Genomic DNA, 24,109 nt, shown 5'->3' with positions numbered 1-24,109 from the left:
CGCATGCAAAATTTCAGCCAAATCAAATTAAAATTGCGGCTTGTAAGGGCTCAAGAAGTCAAATCGGGAGATCGGTTTATATGGGAGCTATATCAAGTTATAGACCGATTTGGACCGTACTTGGCACAGTTGTTGAAAGTCAACAGAATACCGCATGCAAAATTTTGTTGTTGGCCAACTGCCACAACCTGTTTTTATGGGCTTAAGACCCTAAATTGACAGATCGATCTATATGGCAAATACAAAATGCAAATTTTGCCCATGAACATTAAACTAAGAGATAGGGGCCGACTTCTCATATATCAATGAGTCCAGTCCGATTCAAGTTTAAGCTCAATGATAGGGGCCTTCTTTTTAAAGCCGAGTCTGAACGGCGTGCCACAATGCGACACCTCTTTGGAGAGAAGTTTTACATGACATAGTACCTCACAAATGTTGCCAGCATAAGGAGGGGAAAACCACCTCTGCAAATTTTTTCTGATGGTCTATATATCTATATCTAAATAGGGTCCGATCTGAGTCATATTCAGCCCGAACGTCGGGAGGCTCAATACACTGTTTAAAATTTCAGCGATATCGGGTAATAATTGCGCTTGTTGTGGCTTTAATACCCTATATCAGGATCAATCTATATGGCAACTATAGCTATATATAGTCTGATCAGGACCATATTTGGCAAGGATATAAAGGGCTTTAGATGAAGTAATCATTTGAATAGTAAATACGCCTTTAATGTTTTCAAAAACCCTATATCCAAATATGATCGGATTTTAACCGTTCAAGGCTGAGCCTGCGTATTCTACTTTTTCTGTAAAATACTCAACTTTTCGAAAAAAAAGTCGACTTTGTGATAGTCAAAAAGTCGATTTCTTGATTATCAGAAAAAGTCGAAAAATCGACTTTTTAATTTCACTTCAGATCCCTAGTGAATCCTGTTGCTCATTAAACCTGTTTAGTGGCTCAATCATATGTTTTTCCTTTATAAATTCAGCTGACGTGGACCATTAATCCGGATTTACCAAGCAGTGTTAACGTATTTCTAAACGATAAATATATGACAATTTTTAATGAGTGTCATACGATAGGTTGCATCATGCTTCCATACCAAGGAAGATATAAAAAGGTGGTCTCACGCGAACAGCTGTTAGCAGACGGCCATTTTTGACGGTACAATGATGTCAGATTTTTGTTTGCATTCTCTTTATTGTTATCATCTTTCTTGCATATTCTCTGCTCATGCATGCATACGTATACATACACGGACACACATTTCTTTGTGTGCGTCAAAAAGTCGATCATGCTTCCATACAAAACAGCCTCAATATATCTAAAAACTTGCCTTTAGATGGAAACACTCCACTACTCTTAAATACAATGCAGTTGGCAACGCCTCTAATAGCGATCAGTAGCACCAACCTACACATTGCAAACAAGTCGATTAATTCAAGCTTGCCAACAGGAGTTTCGCAAGCGCCGCCACAATAATTTATTGTATTTGTTTTCAAACATTGCTGACTAACGAAAAGAATTATAAAAAAAGAAGACGAACATCAGTAAAGCAAAAATCTTTTTCAAGCGATTGCAAAATCGCTAACTTTACCAAGAAAATTTATCAATTAACATTTTGAAGGCTAAAGTCGTGCACGCAGCAGCCAAGCAAAAATCATTATGCCGCGCACAAAGGTTTCAAAAAGTTCGAAACGCAATCGTGAGGCTGCAAATCGCGAAGAAAAAATTAGGGAATTTGAGAATACTTTGGAAGGCTTTCAAACTACCTTTGAAGCTAAGGTCCAAGATTGTCTCTCCCTGTATGAAGAAAAATTTTCAATGCTTAGAAAAACCATTGGAACAGCTCTGTTGGAAATGAAAATATGTGATCTTTTCGAAATGGTAAGTACTCTTCAGCATATGTCAGCAAATAAGGCTCGACCAGTATTCATCAAAGTTAGCTTTTAATTATTTTTTTACTTATTATTGAATCACTAACTTATGATATTTTTCATATTTTTATTAATTTGTTTCTCTGTAGGACTTCAAGAGGTTTGCCGATTGGGAAAAGAAAAAACAAAGAAATGATGAAAATTCTTTGAGCTCTTCAATCAATTCTGCTCTGCTAAAGTCTGCCAAAGCCGCAAATCCCAATGATGAAGGTGAGCCAGTTTTTATTATTTATTTTTCCCCATCTCAAATGGCTACGGGTACGCTTGGTTTAGAAGGGTTAGTGGTTTTTTATATCAACATTCATAACATGGACCTACTTATCTAATTTGTATATGTTATATCCATATTCCGGCTTAATAATTTGCAAAACAAAAAATTTTTTCTAACAACTTCAAGTCCATATCCTTTAAAATTATAAATAGTTTTGCCATCCTTCTTAGCACGTAGGAATTTTATAATGTATTGTCGAACATATATGGCAATATTTTTGAGTAATAAAGCGATACATATGAGGATAATGGTTCCTAGTAAAACGGCATTTTATATTTTAATGATTTGTTAATTATCATTAAGCAAGTTTTTATTTAGCTGAGAATTACTGAATTTCGTCTTTAGAATTTGACTACCTGTGTATAGTGAATAAAGATCTGAAGAAATCAACCCCCTTATAGTTTGACGTAATGATATTGTGCACCCAAATACATGCAGCACGTATGGATGTGCCAGGTGTTCCCTTTATTTCTATAAATTTTTAGAGAGGATAACAATAGGTTATCCTTTAAGATCTTTATGAAGAACACTTTTTGACCTATGTTATAGGGTTCTACCAACATTGTTGTACTTTTGCGATTTTCATATCTAATATAGTTTTCAAGACAATCTGTTGTTGAACCCACATATTTGCATGTGGAGGTAGCGATCCTCCGCAGCAGTCCAAATATTTATGAATTTGTTGTCTTCAAATACTTCTTTTCTTCTTCTTTTGGCAATAAGTCGAATCCTATTCAATTTCTAGCAAAATTATTAGGGAAATTCCTTTTTATGATATAGTTACCATGACCGGTGTAAGGATACATATAAAATTATTCTGATGTTCCGACCCGACTGTGGTATTCAGATCTAGATGCGGGAATGCCCAGTGTAAAAAGGGTGATTTGTACAGGGTCAGAGTGGTTCTGGCCTTCCTAGGCAGTTCTTTGTTGTTATCGTAGGTGTCTTCTAAGGATTATATTCAGCCGGTATGTTAATCCTGTGAACTTCCTTTGTATGAGGAGTTTGGGGAGGTTCGGTGAGATATTCGCGATTCGCGTCCTTAAAAAATCTAAATATTCTTATACCTAGGAAGGGAGATGGAGAAGGAGGAGCCTTGTAGTTTGCTAAGAGGCTTTCTTTGATCATTCTTTATGTGCTGCCGGCCAAGTATATGAGGTGCTTGATTTTGGTCTTGTCCTGTCTGTCAAATGTGAGAATAAGAATTCTGGTATATTTGGTGGTCTGAATTGTTACGCATTCAGCTACCGGGCGTCCACATGTTGTGGATAGTGGAATGCTCCATACGGAGTATCTGCAACGGCAGTCGCGGACAATCAGCGGTATCGAGCGGAGAGGTCGCCTCTTAATTACCAATGACCACCCTTTTCCCACGGGGATCTGTTGTATAGACGGGAACGAGCTTGCTCACCTTGACAAGGATGGCCACCTCCACATGCGAATGTGGCTGCAACAACAACCAGAAGGGGAGACTGCCATATCAACAAGAGAACGATGTATGGACCCCAACTCCCCGTTTTTAAAATCCCTTTGTGAAGTCGGCTGTCCCTAAGTTCCACTCTATGTAGCTCCCCACGCCGTAGAGGACTACCAGCGATGGGTCAAGAAGATCCCTGGCATACGCCTCCAACAGTCTCTCAAGTATGTTTAATACGAAAGACTGATCGGCCTAAAGTCATTGGTCCGGAAGAAACCCCGTTTCCCTGCCGTGAGAGTGAAAATGACCATAACCTCCCGCCACGCAGTGAGCACGAAACCAAGCCCTTTGCAGTATGGCAGGCGATATCCCATCCGGTCCTGTTGGTTTGTAGGGCGCCCCTCTGTTGTCATCCCTCTAACAACCGACAACGCTTCAGCACTGCTTCGTATCTGCATGGACATTCGTAACGTTGGAAGTCATCGATCCACTAGCCAGATCCTAGCACCCCGGAAAGTGCTTTGTGTCCAGGAGTTCGAGAGTTTCGGAACTAGACTCCGTCCAAGTCTCGTTATCTCTCAAGACACTGCCGAGGGTTTTCCTTAGATAACACTTTCCGAAACCTAGAGGACTCGTTCACCCCCAGAGGGTGAAGGTAGAGGTTAAACAGTGCCAGAAATATCACCCCATCTTGGAGAGCTACTTGTTTCACTCTATAGGGCTTTGATTACTCATCCCATGAATCCACATGCCAGTGGCGGTCGTACCAATAATCCAATATCAAAAGTTTCAGGCTTTAAAACAGGGACGTATTGTCGATGTCCTCAAAAAACTGTCGCCGTTCTATGCAATTTACGAAATCCATGTTGCTGCTCAGCAAAAAAAAAATTATCCCACGACGCTCGGGAAGAGTAGGTTAGGATAGGTAAGAGTGGTAGTTCTTTACCGACTCACTCAGACAATTTTAGGTCCATTGTTATACCACAGTAGCGACAGACCAAGGCTTCTGGCGGAAATCGAATCCACGACTCATGCACTGGTAACTCAAGCACGCTACCAACTCGGCCCTCGAGTGTTTTAGTCACCTACTCCCTTGCTCGTGTTCTTTCTAGGCTTCGGTAGCGGGATCACCCTGGCAATTTTCCAGACATCGGAAACTTTGAGAGTTCTCAGAGACATTTTGAGGACCTCTGTTAGGCATTTTAGGGAAATCGGTCTGTACAATTCTCCTTCAATCCAGACGTCAGTAACGATATCACTCTGCCCATTATCCAGACCTCGTGAACTATGAGTGCTCAGAGACGGGTTAAGGACTTCGCTCAGGTTCTCGACTCCTGTTACATGCATATTCTTCAACATCATTGAAGAGATTCCAACGGGATCCAGTGGTTTGAACCACTTGGCAATGCGACAATGACATTAGTAACTTCATCCATGGTAAATTGTGATCGTTGAATCATCGGTTCTCAGATCACATATGCGACGAATGGCTATCCACGCCCTATTACTCACAGGATATCGTTTGAATAACCTGACGCATTTCTTTGGATGTTGCTTCGCCAAAAAAGACTGGTCCTATCAAACTTTCTACTGGGGTTCAAAAGTGACTGCAGTAGATCGCGACTCGACAATGCAATGCTTCATTAGCTCGTTTCATAAATACTGATTGTGATCGTTGACCACCCTATCGATTTCCCTAATCCTAATGGTGCTAGGTTGTTTTGCAATTGTGTTAAGTTTCCTAGGCATTGGCGAATTGTAAGAAAGTGTATTTTTAATATTGAAACGGAAAGCAATGGTAAAGTACCTGTATAAGCTCTCTACGACATTTTGGTTTCATTTGTACTCACATTCATTAATTCATGTTATGTATGTATATCCGTTGTTCTTCATATTTACTTCATTTTTATTGGGTTGTCAATGTTTAACTTCCTAACTTTTGGGTTTCTTATATGGTACTTGTATTTTGATTATTTTTATTTCTTTTTCCTTTCACCAACAACTTATTTATTTGTACACATATGCACACGCCTCATCTCATAACTACTATTCTTCTTAATTACATTTATGTAAATTCTCTTGGCTATTGACTCATTTGGTAAAGGCTACCTTACAGAGGATAGTTCCACCGGTGGCAGTTTAGGATCTTCCACAGCACATGCAGCCTATCTTAATTCGTCGAATATGCGTACACAACAATTGGCACCGCATCAAACAGCGCGTCTGCGTACACCCGGACCATTGAGTTCGGCTAGAGCTAGACGACCAAGACGCAGTCGTTCGGCCTGCGGGGATTACGGTATACCTGGTTCGGCCATTAAAAAGAAGAGTTCTTCACAATTGTCGGTCAATGCAGTCGGCGACCATCATTCACGTAGTAAAATGAGAACACCTATGGCTTCTAGGACTAAAGCACTTAGCGCCGATCGTACACCAAAGTTAGTAAATGATGCAGATTTGCCGTCTTCGCCTCCAACATTTTTGCGATTCCCCAGGGCCGGAGAATTGGTGCTTTCGAAATGCGGTAGTCCCTTGGTATCCAACACGTAAGGCTAGCGTAAGACATAAAGCGAAAAACTTTTATTCAATTTTTTTTCTATCTAGAATTCCTGACAATTACGCACACCTTAATATTCCATTACGCAATGGTGTTATATCTATGCGTCCCAAGAAACTTGCCGAACTGCAGCCAAACATTTTGGAAGCCATGGACCCAGAGACTTTGGAACAATTGAGAACATTGCATGCTAATATCGATAAAATAGTTAGTATGGCAGACAAGGCCGGTTTTATATAGAGCCATATCATTAGCTGAGCAAGAAATTACTTATGATGAAAATATATATTTATTATCGAGAATCAATACATTTCCCACCCACTATATCGAAACCAAATCGAAATCCTTATTGGTAATACGAAGCGCACACTCACTACATGTGTACAACCACCTTTCATTTATTTCTTACTACATATGTCTTGTACCCTTATTTGTTAATGATTTAGTATTAAATTTAATTAATAACCCATTTGATTGCCAATGCATGAAGCAACACAAGAATTTACTTGTTCTGGAGTTCAACAAAGAACTCGTCGCCGAGGAGTGCACGAAACATGTACAAAATGGTTAACATTTGTTTTTTGTCCCAAAAAAACTGTAATTTGTCTTATTTGTTGAAAACAAGTTTAAAATATGTTTCCGCCTCAAATTTTATTTGCAACAACGCTAGCATATAAATAAATATCTGTGAGCAACAAATGTTAGCATATAAATAACTCTTGTTTTCATATTCAAAATTTTTATTACAACAACGTACGATTTTTTAATTGCAAACATTTTTTTGCTGAATAGTTTTTTTTATTTTTTTTTATATATTACCGTTTGAACAAATAAAATTATTTTTATAATCTTTCAATTTTGTGTAACTGTCTAAGCTTAAGTTTTTTATTTCAATTTTATAAATTACAAATAAAATATACATAAAAAAAAATAATTAGCTATCAACGTTTTTTTTTTTTTTGTATTACCTATGGCTATTTTTGTAGGTATGCAATTGCGAGAGTAGTAATAGGGTTATCTTTAGTTTGCCATACTCAAAAATAATTCAGCGTTATAGGGTTACCTTTAGTTTGCCATACTCAAAAATAATTCAACGCGACAATCTTAGAAGTGGATTGTTATACAGATCTTCCTTGTTTAATACTCGTCCAGTCTTCCAGGAACCGTATGTACCCCCCACCCTGGTTTGCGTATAGTAATTTCTCCGAGGAACGTAAATAGGATCGGTTCATTGCCTTGTTGCAGAAAAGTTTCGCAACCTTTTGAGCGTGACGAGTATGATTTGACACTGCACGTTATAAAGCTGCAAACACAACAGATGGTAACGGCATACTACACTCGACTGATATAACTGCTTGATGAAAGCACTCCTTGTCCCGATGATATTACGGCGCAGTGGCAAACTATTACTCACTCCATGGAAAATACCCCGAAATCCGTACTTGGTACCAGAAGCAAGGAAACCCATGGTACGACCAAGTTGTAGCCACATTTTCATGTGGATGTGGTGATCATTGTCAAGCTCCTGTAGGTGAGCAAGCTCGTCCCGGACCAAACGACCGAACTCCACGTGAACAAGATGGCCATTGGTTATTTAAAGGCATCAATAACTCGCCTTGTCATATCGAACGTCATAGGTACTCATTATTTGTGCAAGAGCCGGTGCCGTCCGGCGCCTCACTAGGACACTCCGCTCGATACCGCTGATTGTCCGCGACAGCCGTTGCAGGTACTCCCTATGGACTATTCCACTATCCGCAACCTGTGGACGCTAAGCTTCGCGTGACAGCATTGAACACCACACAGATCAAAACTCAATGTTTCAGTCTGTGTGATGCTCACAGCTATCCCGTGCCAGGATAGTACGACCAAGAATGTCGAAATACTACTGAAGCCAAAAATGCGGCAAAGGTAAGAAACGGGTAGTGCCCCACGCTGTAGAGGAGGTTAAGTGAAACAATTCTGGGGTATCCAATACGGTTGGACATCGGATACCATGGTTGGGGTGGGCCGTCAAGGGCACTGAAGGGTATCTCAGTGCCCACTGAAGAGCGGTAAGTGGGAAGCGAAGACACTTGTAATTTGACTGCCTTAATGTATGGGTGACCCTGTTTTCTCTTCCATTCAGAGCTGGTTTAAATTTGATTTTTTTTGTCAGCTGTCTTTGGACATGGTGTGCTAGCAAGAACCGCGTCCCAGACTTAGCCACAGCCGGTGCTCCAAACGCGAATAGCCAGCTTATTGTGCGCACCTTCTCCGAAGACACAATTCAGATCCTCCGGGATCCACGACAATCGGTTCAAATAAAATATCGTTGTAAGATCTTAGAAAAAATCTCAGCTGTGTTATCAAGCATTTGACATTTAGATTTATTGCAAAATCCAATCAAAACAAAAAAAAATGTACTCATCTTTTCCCATGACCACACCTTATAAGTGAATGCTGGGGTGGTGTTTTTTACTTTCTTTTTTAAAACGCTCCATTTCGAGTTATTTTTGGTATTTTTCCCTGTAAAGACCACGTTTGTAACTTTAGATACCAAAGCTAGAAAAAAATATGGTCGAAAAGTCGGCTGCAAACTAAAGTCGGCGACTTGAAACTAAATGCACGTCAATTTTTGCCGGCTTTTTTTGACTTATTTCAACTAAAGCCTAGTACTGACTTCATTCGCAGCGAAAATGCATAGGCGCCCCGGTAGCCGAGTTGGTAGCGTGCTTGGATTACCAGTGCAGGGGTCGTGGGTTCGAATCCCGTTAGAAGCCTTGGTCTGTCGCTACTGTGGTATCACAATGGACTTAAAATTGTCTAAGTGTGTCTCTAAAGGACTGCCACTCTTATCTAACCTAACCTATTGCGAAATCCGATGGACTCTTTTCTTTGTCAGAACACCAAGGCGGATTTATAAAGGTGGTCTCAAGCGAACAGCCGGCCAGGTTTGAGGGTATTAAGATGTCAGTTTTTTGTTTGCATTCTCTTTGTTGCTATCTTCTTTCTTGCATATTCTCTGCTCATGGCGTGAACTAGCAGCATTCTCAAAATCAGACTTGGCAAAATATCATAATTTTTTTAAATATAATTATATGAATTTTTTTATACTAACTCAATCTTACATTCATATATATTACATTACATAACATACATACTTTTTTCTATAACATGAAATTTGACAGTTGTTCACGTTAAAAGCCGATTAGAATACCAACCCTAAGAAGTTAATTATTGGACATTTTTTTAATCAGTGAAAGTCGACTTCGACTTTTTTTACACAAAAAGTCGATTAGTCGAAAGTCGACTTCTAGATCCCTATATCGGCAAATAAGCAGGTCAGAAAAAATAATAATAATGGTAAGTAATAAAAATTTTAAAATATTTGTTTGCTATAAGGCAGCAATTGTAAAATTATTTTATAGAATATGAAAATGTTGCACTTTAAAAGTATAAACCACAAAGTAATGTAAGTGGAAGGAAACAATAGAAATTGCCAAGTTGCTCCCTTATCTGCAGAGCTTTAGTTTTATCATCATTGTTTTGTGTACTTGTAGGATCTTATGGCAGAAGATATAATTAGCAATGCAACAACAGCACAAAATGATGTAGTAAATGACGATGTAGATCTAACAACGCCCATCAATTTGGATACGGCAACTGCTCAAGAAGTCACCAACAATGGAAGTGGCGGAGCTGGTACATCTGAATCATCATCATCAGTCATTTCACCTTCGGTTGCCGATGACACCTTGCATGTAGAGATTTCGGATGCATTAAGCGAAAAAGACAAAGTAAAATTTACCGTTCACACTCGGACAACTTTGCCGGGTTTCTCCAAAGCAGATAACAATGTGGTGAGACAACATGAGGAGTTTGTTTGGCTGCACGATCGTTTCGAAGAAAACGAAGACTATGCAGGTTATATAGTAAGTTGGTGATTATTTCACTATTTTAAGTATTACACTGTATGTATTTGCACATATTTAGATACCACCATGCCCTCCGAGACCTGATTTCGATGCATCCCGTGAAAAACTGCAACGTTTGGGCGAGGGCGAAGGCAATATGACAAAGGAGGAATTTAGAAAAATGAAAACCGAACTGGAAGCGTAAGTGTTATTAATAAAATTTTTCTTTTCGCAGCTGCCAAAAAATATAAATTTTAAAAATATGGTTTGGTGAAGGATCCCGCTGACACTTAGCCCCAAACTTTGATATCAAATTCTCAATTGCCATTCAATTGATTGCAATATTCCCTATCCCGATCGATGACATTAAGTAGGGATCAATATTTACCCATGGGCATAAAACAATGGTCTAAAATACAAAATTGATCCACTAGTTTTTAAAAATAAGCTCGAAAGGTTCGTTTATTTTGCAGCATAAAAGTTTGTTGTTAATATCCGGATGCTCGATTTTGTTTTTGTTTTTTCGGCAAGATTTCTGGAAATTGGTCGCAAATTATAATTTTCAGTTAAGTGTGTTTTTGATTTCTTACAAATTGACCCGGGTCAACCACTGTTTGACCACAGGTTTTACTCACTCGACTAAATTTTAAATATTCAAATTTAATTAATGCACATGTACTCATCGACTTTATATATATTTTTTTCAGTGAATATTTGGCAACATTTAAAAAAACTGTAGCCATGCACGAAGTTTTTCTCAGACGCTTGGCCAATCATCCTGTATTTCGCAATGATCAACATTTAAAAGTCTTCCTTGAATACGATCAAGATTTATGTGCTAAACCACGAAAGAAGTCAGCCATTTTTGGTGGTTTAGTCAAATCGTTGGGCAAAACAACCGATGAAATTATCTTAGGAGTCACAGTACGAGATGTTAATGATTTCTTTGAAAATGAATTACAATTCCTTACTGAATATCATAGTCATTTGAAGGAAGCTGCATTGCGCACAGAGAAAATGACTCAACGGCACAAAGATGTGGGCGAATGCCATCAAAAAATTTCAAATTCATTGAGACATCTATCGACTGCCGAAAAGGGTACAATGGAAGCATTTTGTGCAAAGTCAGCTGATATATTTGAGAAAATAAAGGTAATGCAACAGAATACAAAATCAAAAACAAACTATTGTTTGTTTCTAATTGTTTTCAGAATCTGGAGGTGCGTGTTGCTAGTGATCAAGACCTGAAACTTGGAGACACATTACGTTATTATCAACGAGATAGCGAAGCTGCCAAAGCTCTACTAATACGTCGTTTACGTTGCCTAGCAGCTTATGAAGCAACAAATCGTAATTTGGAAAAAGTTCGAGCTAAAAATAAGGATATTCATGCGGTAAGTTTATTCTGATAATCTTACCATGCCATACATTTTTTCAAATCACTTTCCATTGGGCACAGTCCAATGACTTTTAATATCTGTTACCCTTGTTCGAAGATTCAATTCATGTTCACGTTTTTTTTTTCACGAAAATACCTAATAATATTTTCGTAGAATTTCTGTCTGTTTAATTATTCATGTGCTGGCTAACAAATTAGTTGTCGTTTTATGATATTTTTTTATCTAAAATATATACCTCTGCTATGATACAAAGTATGTGTATCACATTGTGTCTATTCAATTAGGAAAAATTTCAGCTAGTTTAATTGGAATCACTTTCAGATTAAATGTAACGATCAGTGTTGCCACTCAAAAAATTATTTCATATTAAAATTTAAGAAAAATTCTATCAAATCCGACTCAAATCTACCAAATGTTTCGCATACCAAAAATGGGGTATACATTTTTATACCACCCACCGAGAGTTAGCCATTCCATGGCAACACATTAAATTATACATTTCCAACGCTACAAAGTACAAGATCATCGTTATTCATATAGGATCTAGACATTTCCGACAAACTATTTGTTGAAATTTTGATATAACATCCTTTATACCGATCTCCCGATAAGAAATCTTGAGTTCATAAAGTCATATTTTTGTTCCGATTGGACAAAGCGACCTGTCCATTTAGCTGTTTGAGCCCAGAAATGTGTTTTCCTATTCCTATTTTCGCTGCTACAGCGAAAAGCATGTATCCCTCAACATTTGAGAATCGACCAGATTTGACCATCGTTGTATGCAGCTGCCACATGTTTTCCGAAACGCACAAAGCCGCATTCCCCATCCATAAGTTACGAAGTTTGGAAGAGATCCATTAAAACTCGTACCAGCATTTACGGTCAATATCAGAACTTACGCCCTTTTTCTTGAAATTTGAAGCAATGAGACCCTTTGCAACTTCTTGGCCCCTCGCTTGGCTAAATTCTGCACTCTTAACAAATACACAGAAACGACAAGAAGTGAATTAATTTTGAGTCATACCTGACGGTTTTTTTAGTAATGAACTTCGTATTTATATGTTGAAAAAACCTACCAAAAATTGAGTTCAGCCTGCCAATCTACCAAGAAAACAAAAACCTACCAATTTTGGTAGGAACCTACCAAAAAAGGCAACACTGGTAACGATGTGTCTTTGTCTGCCCATCTTTTGTTTCAGAGTATTGTAATCAAAGTATTGATTACTGTCAAATATTATACACAACTTGTTGGAGTCAAGATTGGAGGCATTTGATTTTAGTAAAAACGTTGCCTTAAAATGTTCTCTGATGTTCTTGCCGGAATTTGAACCCAGGAGTTCGACATCATAGGCCGCGATGCTAACGTCGTAAAAACCGAATATCATATCTGCCTTAATGTTTATTTTGTATTCACTTGTTGTTTTCCTTAGTTGGCCACGTATTGTATAAAAAACCTACAATGCCTTTAGAAGTAGATGTACGCCATAATCCTGATATAAAAATGATATCCAAATTTCCCACGAAAATTACAATTGAGAAACAACGGGTATTGTCACATCAAAAAGTATTGTCCAATTCCTGATTTTAGCTCAATGATAAGGATTTTTTTTATAATCAAGTCCGAACATCATGCCGTTGATCGAACCTTTTTTTCGTAGTTAAGTATAGCGTAACAGAATGTCACCAGCTTTAAGGCCTAGTTATGCTCTCGTAAACATACCGTAAATATAGAAAAACGTATCAGCTGTTTCGTTTTGCCTTATGAAAATACATACAAATTGAGATTCCATTGCAGGATATTGTCCGGCTTTAGACCATTGTTTAATGCTTTCTATTCGAAGAATAGTATAGCAAAAAACATTTAAAAAAGTCAGCAAAAAGTTTGTTGTTGCTAGAAGTATTTGACTGGTTTCCTTTATCGCAATTTCATTTTCAACCAAGACAAATCATCAGAAGGATTTGTCAAATGGATCAAGGTGCTTTACAACCATTTCCAACTAGAGTAAGTTGTAAAGCACACATCTGAATTTTAACAGGGCTCTTTAAGTCGACTTGTTTCATAAACGCAATAGAAAACAAATCAAATATTACTTCCCTTATTCAAATCCAACTTATCCATTGATGCTAATAGCAACAAACACAAACATCTTTTGCAAAACTCTTTTGTTCTCCGCACGGCGATCGCCCAACGGTTGATTCTGCCAGTGCTATTTTTGTGTATAGGCAGTGACCTACACAACATGCGACGTGCCTTTCGTTTGGTCTGTCTGTTTGCGCTTTTTTATTGGTCTTAAAATCTTATTGAGATTCCATTGTAGGATATAAAGTCAGGAGACTTTTTTAAATGTTTTCTGCTTTATTATTCTTCGAATAGAACGCATTAAACAATGGTCTAAAGCCGCACAATATCCTGCAATGGAATCTCAATAAGATTTTAAGACCAACAAAAAAAAAGCGCAAACAGACATATATTGGGTGATTTTTTTGAGGTTAGGATTTTCATGCATTAGTATTTGACAGATCACGTGGGATTTCAGACATGGTGTCAAAGAGAAAGATGCTCAGTATGCTTTGACATTTCATCATGAATAGGCTTACTAACGAGCAACGCTTGCAAATCATTGAATTTTATTACCAAAATCAGTGTTCGGTTCGAAATGTGTTCAAATTTTGACAAATTTTGTTCAGCGATGAGGCTCATTTCTGGTTGAATGGCTACGTAAATAAGCAAAATTGCCGCATTTGGAGTGAAGAGCGACCAGAAGCCGTTCAAGAACTGCCCATGCATCCCGAAAAATGCACTGTTTGGTGTGGTTTGTACGCTGGTGGAATCATTGGACCGTATTTTTTCAAAGATGCTGTTGGACGCAACGTTACGGTGAATGAACACATTTCGAACCGAACACTGATTTTGGTAATAAAATTCAATGATTTGCAAGCGTTGCTCGTTAGTAAGTCTATTATTACTACTACTATGGTTTAGGTTGAATGTGTAGAGCATCATGAAAACGTGAGTTCACTCGAAGGCCAATCTGGCCAATTGATACCCTAATGAAAAAGCGAAGTGTGGATAAAATAGAAAAAGTGAGATATATGTTAAAATATACGAAGAAATTGCAAGAAGGGAGTCGGGGGCAAGAGTCTATCTTTGAATCAGAATGTCTTTTGCGGCTATTGTTATGGCGCAGACCTCTGTCTGAAAGAACGTACTCGCAATCCAGTATTTATTTCCATCTGGGAGCAATCTGTGTAAACCGAGGTCTCCACAGCCTTCCACCAAACAAGTGCCCCATTTATCCGTATTCCATTTTCAAGATAGTTTCGAATAGAATACTAGACCCAGATATTTTGCCTCTCCCATCCCGTTAATTCGTATGTAGGAGTGGGGAGGGCCAACTCTGTATTTCCTAGTGTCATTTTCAACTCATATCTCTTATCCCATCTCGACAGTCTTCCTAGTGATCTTTCCGTAATCTCGCTAATAGTCGACAGAAATTTGTTTCGCAGTACGACTTCGTCCGCATATGCAATAGAACGGCGTCGTCCGCCAATGCGATCATTCTCATGTCATCTTGAGATCCAATAAAATTCGTTTTATCACTAGAATCCAGGGAATTGGCGAAAACATCCCTTCCTGAGGAGCTCTTCTTGTCAACCGCTTTCTAACCACACTATCACCGAAGTCCGCGTTGATAATCCTGCCACGTAGCAGAAAAATTCGGTTTGACCCCCGTCGGTCCATGTGACTATTGACCCTATCTCTACGTTGCGAAATGCTCCCTCAATATCCAGGAAGAGTGCCATTGCATAATCCTCAAACTTGCCCTTAGGGTATGCATGCTGTGCCCCATTAAAGTGCTCCGGCATCAGTTCCTCATCTTTATTGTTCATAGCATTGATATTGTGATAAGCATAATTGCCTCTTTACGTTTACGATACATTTAGTCTACATTTACAGTGTTTATGAGCGCATAACCAGGCCTTAAGTAGGTATGTTTTTATGTTCTTGCTAAAATTGTTTTTTATGTTCTTGTCAGAATTCGAACCCAAGCGTTAAGCGTCAAACTCAGTATACCTAAAAATTGAAATGCAAATTTTCTGGTGAGGACCTAAACGTATCCACCAAAAACTTTTAATACTAGCATTATTAATACAAGTAGACTTCCAGGAAATTGCTTGAAATGGATTAAGATATTTGTGTTAACAAGCTGGATTTCTCCAATTTCATTTCTTTTATTTTGATATTTGTGTTAAATTTTGTGCCGTTATTGTTCCTTCCGTTTTTTACTGTTGCTTTAAAGCCGGTACCAATTCACATTGTTTCACTTCACAAGTGACATGGTTACCTAAAGCGGCCTGTATCATTCCAACGTTCGCGTTGAATACAAACACACCACACAAGGGGTATCACACTATGTGACATTAATGTATCATGTCAGGGCTCGGAAAACAAGTAATTTTACCTGCGCAATAACAAAAATGAGCCACGTGCTGCATGGTTGAATTAAGATTAATTATTGGGTTGCCCAAAAAGTAATTGCGGATTTTTTAAAAGAAAGTAAATGCATTTTTAATAAAACTTAGAATGAACTTTAATCAAATATACTTTTTTTTACACTTTTATTCTAAAGCAAGCTAAAAATAACAGCTGATAACTGACAGAAGAAAGAATGCAATTACAGACACAAGCTGTGAAAAAATTTGTCAACGCCGACTATATGAAAAATCCGCAATTACTTTTTGGGCAACCCAATAATTTAGTGAACCCTGGCCACGTGGATATTGTCGTGAATTTGTATCGTTGATGCTTCTCAAATGTTATCACAGCCTTTCTATTAAATATATATTGAAAATTTATTTTTATCAACTGAAATTTATTTTTAAATTGGCCAAACACGAGTGGTAAACAAAACCAAAACTTAAGTCCATCGACAACAATCCAAGGCTTGTGGAAGACCTAAAATCGCGATGTTGTGGTGTACATTTCAAAAGTGCCCATGAACATTCAATTAAGGAATAGGGGCAAACTTCTCACATATCATTGAGTGCTGTTCGAGTCAAGTTTTATGCTCAATGATAAAGGGCCTCTTTTTTACAGCCGAGTACGAACGGTGTGCCACCTCTTTGGGGAGAAGATTTTACATGGGTATTTTTCAAATGTATAGTTCCTCACAAATGTCGCCAGTATTAGGTGGGCATAACCACAGCTGAAAATTTTTTCTGATGTTCTCGCCAAGATCGCCAGTCGTGATATACATTTGTATGTTAATATCAGCCTGGGGCCTAATCACTAGAGTTGGCAAAATATCGATGGCACAATCGATATTTAATTTTTTGGCTGAATATCGATTGACATTTTTCCGATGGATACTATCAAGTTAAATTTTTTGCAAAGTTAAACAAAAATAAGCAATCCGACTCTGAATGCATCCTTTAAAATACATTGCGCCTATAGAGGGCGCAATTTTCATCAGATTAGGCTAACATTTTGTACAATGATTTCTCTCATGACTTTCAACTGACTTTATTAACCTTGGTTTTATTTGGTCTGTGCATTGGTATTGCTTCTATATAAATCGATCTCCTGATTTGTACTTCCCATTATTACACTTCGCTGGGAAAGGGTAGTTTTGTTACGTTAGGAAAGGGTAATTTTTTTACCATTTCGCTGGGAAAGGGTGGTTTTATTACCCTTTCCCCTGGACAAATTTGTATTTGCCTTCCTTGGGGAAGGTTAATTTTATTACCCTCTGCTTTTGAGATGGCATTTCAGCCAGATTGAAGTGCAATTGCTGCTTCCAGGGGTTCAAGAAGTCAAATCGGGAAATCGGTCTATACGGGAACTATATTAGGTTATTGACCGAATTTAATCGCATTTCGCACGGTTGTTGAAAGTCATAACAGAACACTTCGTGCAAAATTTCGTTTGAAATATAGGTGATTGGAAATTAACGATAGTATCGTTACAATCGATATTTATTATTAAAACTATCGAAAATATCGATTATCGATAGTTTGCCAGCTCTATCCCAAAGTCCACTTTTGACTAAACGATAAGTCGACTTTTTGTTTAACAAAGTCGACTTTCAGTGATTAAAAAGTCGATAAACGATTTTGAAGTTGAAAAGAAAACTGCACAGAGAAAAAAAGCCGCACAGAGATACAAGTTTTGCTCTGCTAGGTAAGAAATGTTTCCAATTTTTCTGAGATCCATTTGGGTGCTTTATTCTCAACTGCAATGGTTCATTGCTTTTGGCTTATTTTTGTTGCCATAAATATATTTTTTAAATTTTAAACGTTATTTAAACGGAAGGCACTTGGTGTTAGTGTTGAATGGTTGAATCGATTTGATCATCTTCGGCAGTGGTATTCAGATTGTAATATCAATTTGTGCCATATGCAAGCAACGTTTTGGGGATTACATCCTTATAAGTGTAATATTCAGCTTAATAGTTTTATGTTTATGGATGCTGAATTTTGGTACAAATGTATTTTTATTAATTAAACGTTTATGCTCGAAGATGGGCTGTATAGGACTAGATATATCTTTTTATTGCCCCCGTAAACACTGGACTTCAGATTTGAAATCTTCAGCTCTTAAAAGGCGTATTTAATGTCCGAGATTATAAAACGTAAGCCTATAAAATGCGAATGTGATCCATATGGGTTCAACTTCAGGTGTAGGTCCCTTACAAATGTACCCATAATTTTCGGTATTGTTGCTCTGAAACCCACATTTTTGTTCCAATTTGTCTAAAATTTGGCAAGCGACATTTTCGGCATGGTTAAAATATATTCCAATCCATGGACGAGTCGAACAATATTTTATAGTAGCTCCCATATAAGAGCATATTTTACAAATAGAGATTTTGCACCGAATTTAGCGAAGTCTGGATGGAATTTAGAATAGATAGACTCCGATTTGGTGAAGGTGATCTGTTTTTATGTTTATTTCATTTTTGAAGAACGGTCTTTGATAATGTCAGAACTTAAAATTAGATAGAATAGATACAATTTTCTGTTTTTTTTTTTTGTGGAAGAGGCAGTATGATACTCATATGATCAATAAAATGTAATGTTCTACTTGGGTTTTAACATTCAGAGTAACTATTTGAAAGTCGGCTAGGATATATATACCATTTAAAGCTTTAATTCAAATACAAAAAAGGGAAAATAAACGGGAATGTGGAAACTTTTGGCAATAATTGATTTTAGATAGCGGGGTGGTTTTGATATAAAAATGCGCCAATTATGCATATAAAATTATGCATATACGCCTTTATGAAAATACAAAAAAATTATTTTGATGGCAAAAGTCTACGAAAACTTGTAGGAAATAGAAAATAATTTGGAAAATTTTTGATAAAAAGTCAAAACGTCTACATTTTGCAAAAGTCGACTTTGACAAAGTACCAAAAGTCAAAAAATCGACTTTTGCTATTGTGGTAAATGTCTAAATTCGACTTTTCGGCCTAGCTTGGGACCCCTTATCCAGATATATGGCTTTTTCAAGATTTAAGTGCTAAGTCCTGTGTTTTTTGCAGGTTTTGTCATACAAAAAAAAAATAAAATCCATTTTTGCAGGATTTATTTTTAAATCCCAAAAAAAAACCGATTTCAGGGCTGAATAATCGATAAAAGTACCAAAGTATGCAACTGTTTTCAAGAATTGTGTATGGACGTGTCATATGAACATATATATATAGGCATGTACACTTGTGTATGTCACTTAAATCACAAAAAACGCAGTGTAAAAGAACAGGATTTGTTTCTAGATTTAATTAATCCTAGGGCATAAAAATTTCGCTGTAAATGTGCTACATGATAGGGTTTTAGAGCAGAGCTGACAAACTATCGATAATCGCAACATTCGATATTTTCAATATTTTTATTAATAAATATCGATGGTGTCGATACTATCGTTAATTTCTTATCACCTGTATTTAAAACGAAAATGAGAAGTAAAAATCAGAAGATCGGTTCATATAGAAGCACATTTCAAATTTCGAACTAGCGGTTGGTTCCAACATGTTCGTTGGCAGGAGTCATTGGCTACATACTCCTCGATCATTGCACATACAATGCAAAATGTTAAGGCGTGTTTGATTGTTGATATGCGCATTGATCTGCGTACTGGCTATCCTGGGCGCCCGGATGTATGTTGTTGCGCTTTAAACAAAGTGCGTGTAGTTAATAAGCTAGGCTTAGGTTCTGCAGCAGGGAATAGCGACGCACAAGCTGCTGAAGTATTTGTATGAGTATATGAAGCAAGAGGGGTAATGTGAACGCTCCGCAGATTAATATGCATATGGATAAGCTGTTTGGAGTTAGGGTTAGAAATAAGTAGAAAATGAGTTACAATTTAAAGAAGTAATGATAATGATGCATTTGGCCTTGAAATTAAATGTAGCGGTAGAAAAAGACATTGCAAATATGTTGATGGTTGGACAAGATGATTTGTTTTTGGTGATATGATAATTATGAGTGTTGAGGGAAATAATGTTTATCCGGTTGTAGGTTTTTTTTTTTCAAATACGGATGAGGGAACACAACAAGAAACACGATTGAAAAAATAATGGTTGGGATACATAGGAGATCGGATTGCTAATTTTTTGTTAAATTTTTTTTAATAGTATAACTTTGTTGATAGTATCGGTAGCAAAAATATCAATCAATATTCAGCCAAAACCTAAAATATCGATAGTGCCATCGATATTTTGCAAGCTCTATTTTACAGCTGTATTGCGCAATCATGTGATAGTCACTGTATGGTAGTTATGTTGAAAATTTGTTGGCCAGTCATTTTAGCACCTTTTCCACTTTAAAATGCTTTCTATATGAACAGGGGAGCACTAAATATTGCGAAAGTTTCGTTTTATAACTCATACTTATTTAATCATTGTTTATTCAATAATATCACCATTATTTATTTCACTTTTATTGCTTATTTTTAAATTGTAAACCCCTTTCAAAATCAATGCTTTCTTCTACAAAAAAAAAAAAATAAATGTGCAGCCTTTGGAAGTTCAAGAGGTATATGGTATTTTCTTTATATATAATAATGAAATACATATAACAATAAAAATATAACGTAAATAACAAACGAATGTAGTTAAAGATACCTCTATAATGGATATCGACGTTTTGCCCATAGAATTGAGAATCTCAGTATGGATCTAGGCAACGTTGTTTTCATGAAGGAGGTTCTTTGTAAAACATAGAACACGGAAAATAACACATACATCATCTTAATATTAGAAACTGAAGAAGCTATACTAAAAAGCACCTTTATATATAAACATATCTACTACACATACACAAATCACTTTAAACTGTCTATTAATAAGCACGTCTTTTAGAGGAATGTTTTGTGTCATGTTGTTTTTGTTTATATATACAAACATACCTATATATAGTCATAGAATAATACTTCGTGATATACATAAACTATAATAAATATTTTATATGATTTATTTGTAATTAGGCGGAAGCTGCTCAAGCAGAAGCTTGTGAAAAATTTGAAACAATGTCGGCTTGTGGTAAAGAAGAACTAGTTGGTTTTCGCAACCGAAGAGTACAGGCGTTTAAAAAAAGGTTTGTATCTAAAACAAAATAAAACAGGAAACGACATTACATTAAATTCATAATGTATTTTCTACTTTTAGCCTTATTGAGCTAGCCGATTTGGAAATAAAACATGCCAAAAATCAATATGAATATTTACGTCAATCTTTATTAGCTTTAAAAGAAATTTAATACATATTTTCTTATTCTCTGCCTTTATTATGTTGTTTATATTATTTACATATGAAATAAGTATGTATGAAGAATATGTCGTATCTCTCTCTCTGTATTCCTATTATCCTCTATGTTATTATATCTTGTATTTCTCTTCATTCCATATTGAATGTTGATCATTCTCACAAAACAAAGAAACATCTTATTTACAAATTGTATTTTTTATTCAATTTTTTACTTATGAATATCATGCTATGGAACAAGAAAGAAACAAACAAAGCAAATTTCTAAATATTTATTATTGATTTGCTAAAAGTAAATATATTTAATAAAATCATATTTATATTTATGGAATAAAAAGCTGTATGTATATCATCCATAATTGTTTCTACCAATATGAGTGGATATGAAGAGTACTGAAGCATAAAGAAAAGGTATGTGTAAGGCGATTGTCCAAAGCTTCTGCTGGGCATTGCATCCAGGACTCGTTGGCTTGTGAAAAAATGGTTGTTAAGCCTACGTCTGGTTTCGAATCCCGACGAAAAAAGCCATAACGAATTTTTGAAAGCATCCCTGACTTAGAGAACGAATATTCTTTTGTAATGCTAGTGGTTCAAGTAATACTTTACAGTGTTCTTTAAAATAATTGGCGAAAATCGAAAACGCTATAACTTGTTCACTTTTTCGAATTTCTAATATTTAAAAAGCATTCCAAGATTCGAAATTCGAAGAGGAATCATTAAATAAACAGTTTTTCTTAAAATTTTCAGCTTTATTTTTTTGCATTTTTTAGAAAAAAAATTTTGATGACTCAAAATTTTTTGAGTTGAGTTTGCAGTATTAAAGAAAATGGCGAAAAAACTCAAAATCGAAAAAAAAAAATTAAAAAAATTTTGATTAGAGTAAGTAAGTAGAGCTGGCAAAATATCGATGGCACTATCGATATTTAATTTTTTGACTGAATATCGATTGGTATTTTTCCGATGGATACTTTCGGAAAAGTTCAATTTGTTGCAAAATTAAACTAAGCGATCCGACACTGAATGTAGCCTATAAGATACATTGGGCCTATAGAGGGCGCAACAGGCTAACATTTTGTACAATGATTTCTCTAATGACTTCCAACAGTTTTTATTAATCTTGGTTTTATTTGGTCTGTGTATTGATATTGCTTCTATTGGGCTGCCCAAACAGTAATTGCGGATTTTTCATATAGTCGGCGTTGACAAATTTTTCACAGCTTGTGACTCTGTAATTGCATTCTTTCTTCTGTCAGTTATCAGCTGTTTGTTTTAGCTTGCTTTAGAAAAAAGTGTAAAAGTATATTTGATTAAAGTTCATTCTAAGGTTTATTAAAAACGCATTTACTTTCTTTTAAAAAATCCGCAATTACTTTTTGGGCAACCCAATACATGAATCGATCTCCTTCCGATTTTCGTTTGAAATATAGGTGATGGGAAATTAACGATACTATGGATACTATCGATATTTATTCCGCATTTGCAAACTCCGTTGATTTTTTTATGCATTTTTCGGATAACAATTATTCAATTTGTGAGCTTGTTTTTTGAAAAAAAACAGGAGTTGCACTTAACCGAATTTTTCGCCATAATCTTCAATGCTTTATACTCAACTCGAAAAAATAATTCGCATCAAAAATTGAAAATTTTGAAAAGGGGGTGGGTAGTCTATGCTAACAAATTGCAAAAAGTATAAAATGTGAAATTTGAAGTAATTCTGTTTATTTTGCAAATTGTCTTCTAACTTTGATTTTTACGCCCAAAACACTTTGGTTTCTGCGATGTTTTTTGAACAGAACTTTTTAGTAAACCTTTATCCAGCACCGCTACGGAAAGAGCGTCTCTTCTCCAATCCAACGGTGTCTTCAGCATATTGAAGTTCGCAAAACTTCGGAAGTTACAGCTATTGTAAATTCACGTTGAATTTTTTCAGCATTTTTCGGATACCAAAAAACTTAGGTTTTTGCGATGTTTTTTAAGCAAACTTCTCAGTAATGCCTTATCCAGCACCACTACGGAAAGAGCGTTCCTTTACGAATCCAACGGTGTCTCAAGCATATTGAAGTTCGGGAAGTTACAGCATTTGCAAACTCACATTGATTTTTTTATCTTTTTTGGATAAAAATTACACGATTTGCGAGCTTGTTTTTTGAAAAAAAAAATATAGGAGTTGCACTTAACTGAATTTTTCGCCATAATCTTCAAAGTTGTATACTCAACTCGAAAAATTTTTTCGCATCACAAATTGAAAATTTTCATAAAAAAATGCAAAAAAAATAAAATGTGAAATTTCAAGTAATTCTGTTTATTGTTCGAATCGTCTTCAAATTTCAAACTGCAAAATGCTAAAAAATTTTCGAAATTCGAAAAAATGAAGGAGTTACAGCGTTTTTGGGCTCAAAAACGACCTTGAATTTTACGCCCAAAAAATATTGGTTTTTGCGATATTTTTCACAGAAAACTTTACAGTATTGCTTCATATAGCACTACGGAAAGCGGTTTTCTTCACGAATCCAACGGTGTTTTCAGAATTTTGAAATTCGCAAAACTAAAGATGTTACACCAATTTCAAACTCCCCTTTATTTTTTTTAGCATTTTTCGGATACTTATTACGCGATTTTGAGCTTGTTTTTTGAAGAAAAAACATAGGAGTTGCACTAAACCGAATTTTTTGCCATAATCTTCAATACTGCATACTCAACTCGAAAAATTTTTTCGCATCAAAAATTGAAAATTTTCATAAGGGGTTAGCCTTTGCTAAAAAAATGCAAAAAAAAATAAAATGTGAAATTTCAAGTAATTCTGTTTATTGTTCGAATCGTCTTCGAATTTCGAACTGCGGAATGCTAGAAAATTTTCGAAATTCGAA

At 36.3% G+C, this 24,109-nt stretch overlaps 2 protein-coding genes and 1 long non-coding RNA gene across 5 annotated transcripts; 2 read left to right on the top strand and 1 right to left on the bottom strand.

The window, feature by feature from the left end:
• Positions 1-1,422: 1,422 nt before the first annotated feature.
• Positions 1,423-6,968, top strand: LOC106085605 (borealin). 2 transcript variants are annotated; one of them, XM_013249920.2, is made up of 4 exons: positions 1,423-1,890; positions 2,030-2,150; positions 5,745-6,174; positions 6,233-6,968. In XM_013249920.2, exons 1-4 carry the CDS (start codon positions 1,669-1,671, stop codon positions 6,423-6,425), a joined length of 966 nt encoding a protein of 321 aa, XP_013105374.1. In that variant the 5' UTR covers positions 1,423-1,668; the 3' UTR covers positions 6,426-6,968. The 2 variants fall into 2 exon arrangements, with proteins under 2 accessions (XP_013105374.1, XP_013105373.1); XM_013249919.2 differs by having other exon boundaries at positions 1,424-1,890; positions 5,733-6,174; positions 6,233-6,966.
• Positions 6,969-9,450: 2,482 nt separating this feature from the next.
• LOC106085646 (sorting nexin-32) lies at positions 9,451-21,481 on the top strand. 2 transcript variants are annotated; one of them, XM_013249969.2, is made up of 8 exons: positions 9,451-9,530; positions 9,728-10,099; positions 10,161-10,282; positions 10,789-11,233; positions 11,293-11,475; positions 20,497-20,514; positions 20,966-21,075; positions 21,147-21,481. In XM_013249969.2, the coding sequence occupies exons 1-8, from the start codon at positions 9,528-9,530 to the stop codon at positions 21,235-21,237; spliced, it is 1,344 nt and encodes a 447-aa protein (XP_013105423.1). In that variant the 5' UTR covers positions 9,451-9,527; the 3' UTR covers positions 21,238-21,481. The 2 variants fall into 2 exon arrangements, with proteins under 2 accessions (XP_013105423.1, XP_059225532.1); XM_059369549.1 differs by lacking the exon at positions 20,497-20,514 and having other exon boundaries at positions 21,147-21,479.
• On the bottom strand, positions 12,032-12,613 carry LOC131997824 (uncharacterized). Its single transcript, XR_009398447.1, has 2 exons — positions 12,558-12,613; positions 12,032-12,455 (listed from the first exon to the last, which is right to left on the bottom strand). It is a non-coding gene; the product is annotated as an uncharacterized LOC131997824 (long non-coding RNA).
• Positions 21,482-24,109: the final 2,628 nt, after the last annotated feature.

This window comes from Stomoxys calcitrans, chromosome 5 (assembly GCF_963082655.1).
Source record: "Stomoxys calcitrans chromosome 5, idStoCalc2.1, whole genome shotgun sequence".
Lineage (NCBI taxonomy): Eukaryota > Metazoa > Arthropoda > Insecta > Diptera > Muscidae > Stomoxys > Stomoxys calcitrans.
Note: the sequence above shows the minus strand (reverse complement) of the source record. Positions and strands in the feature narration are given on the sequence as shown.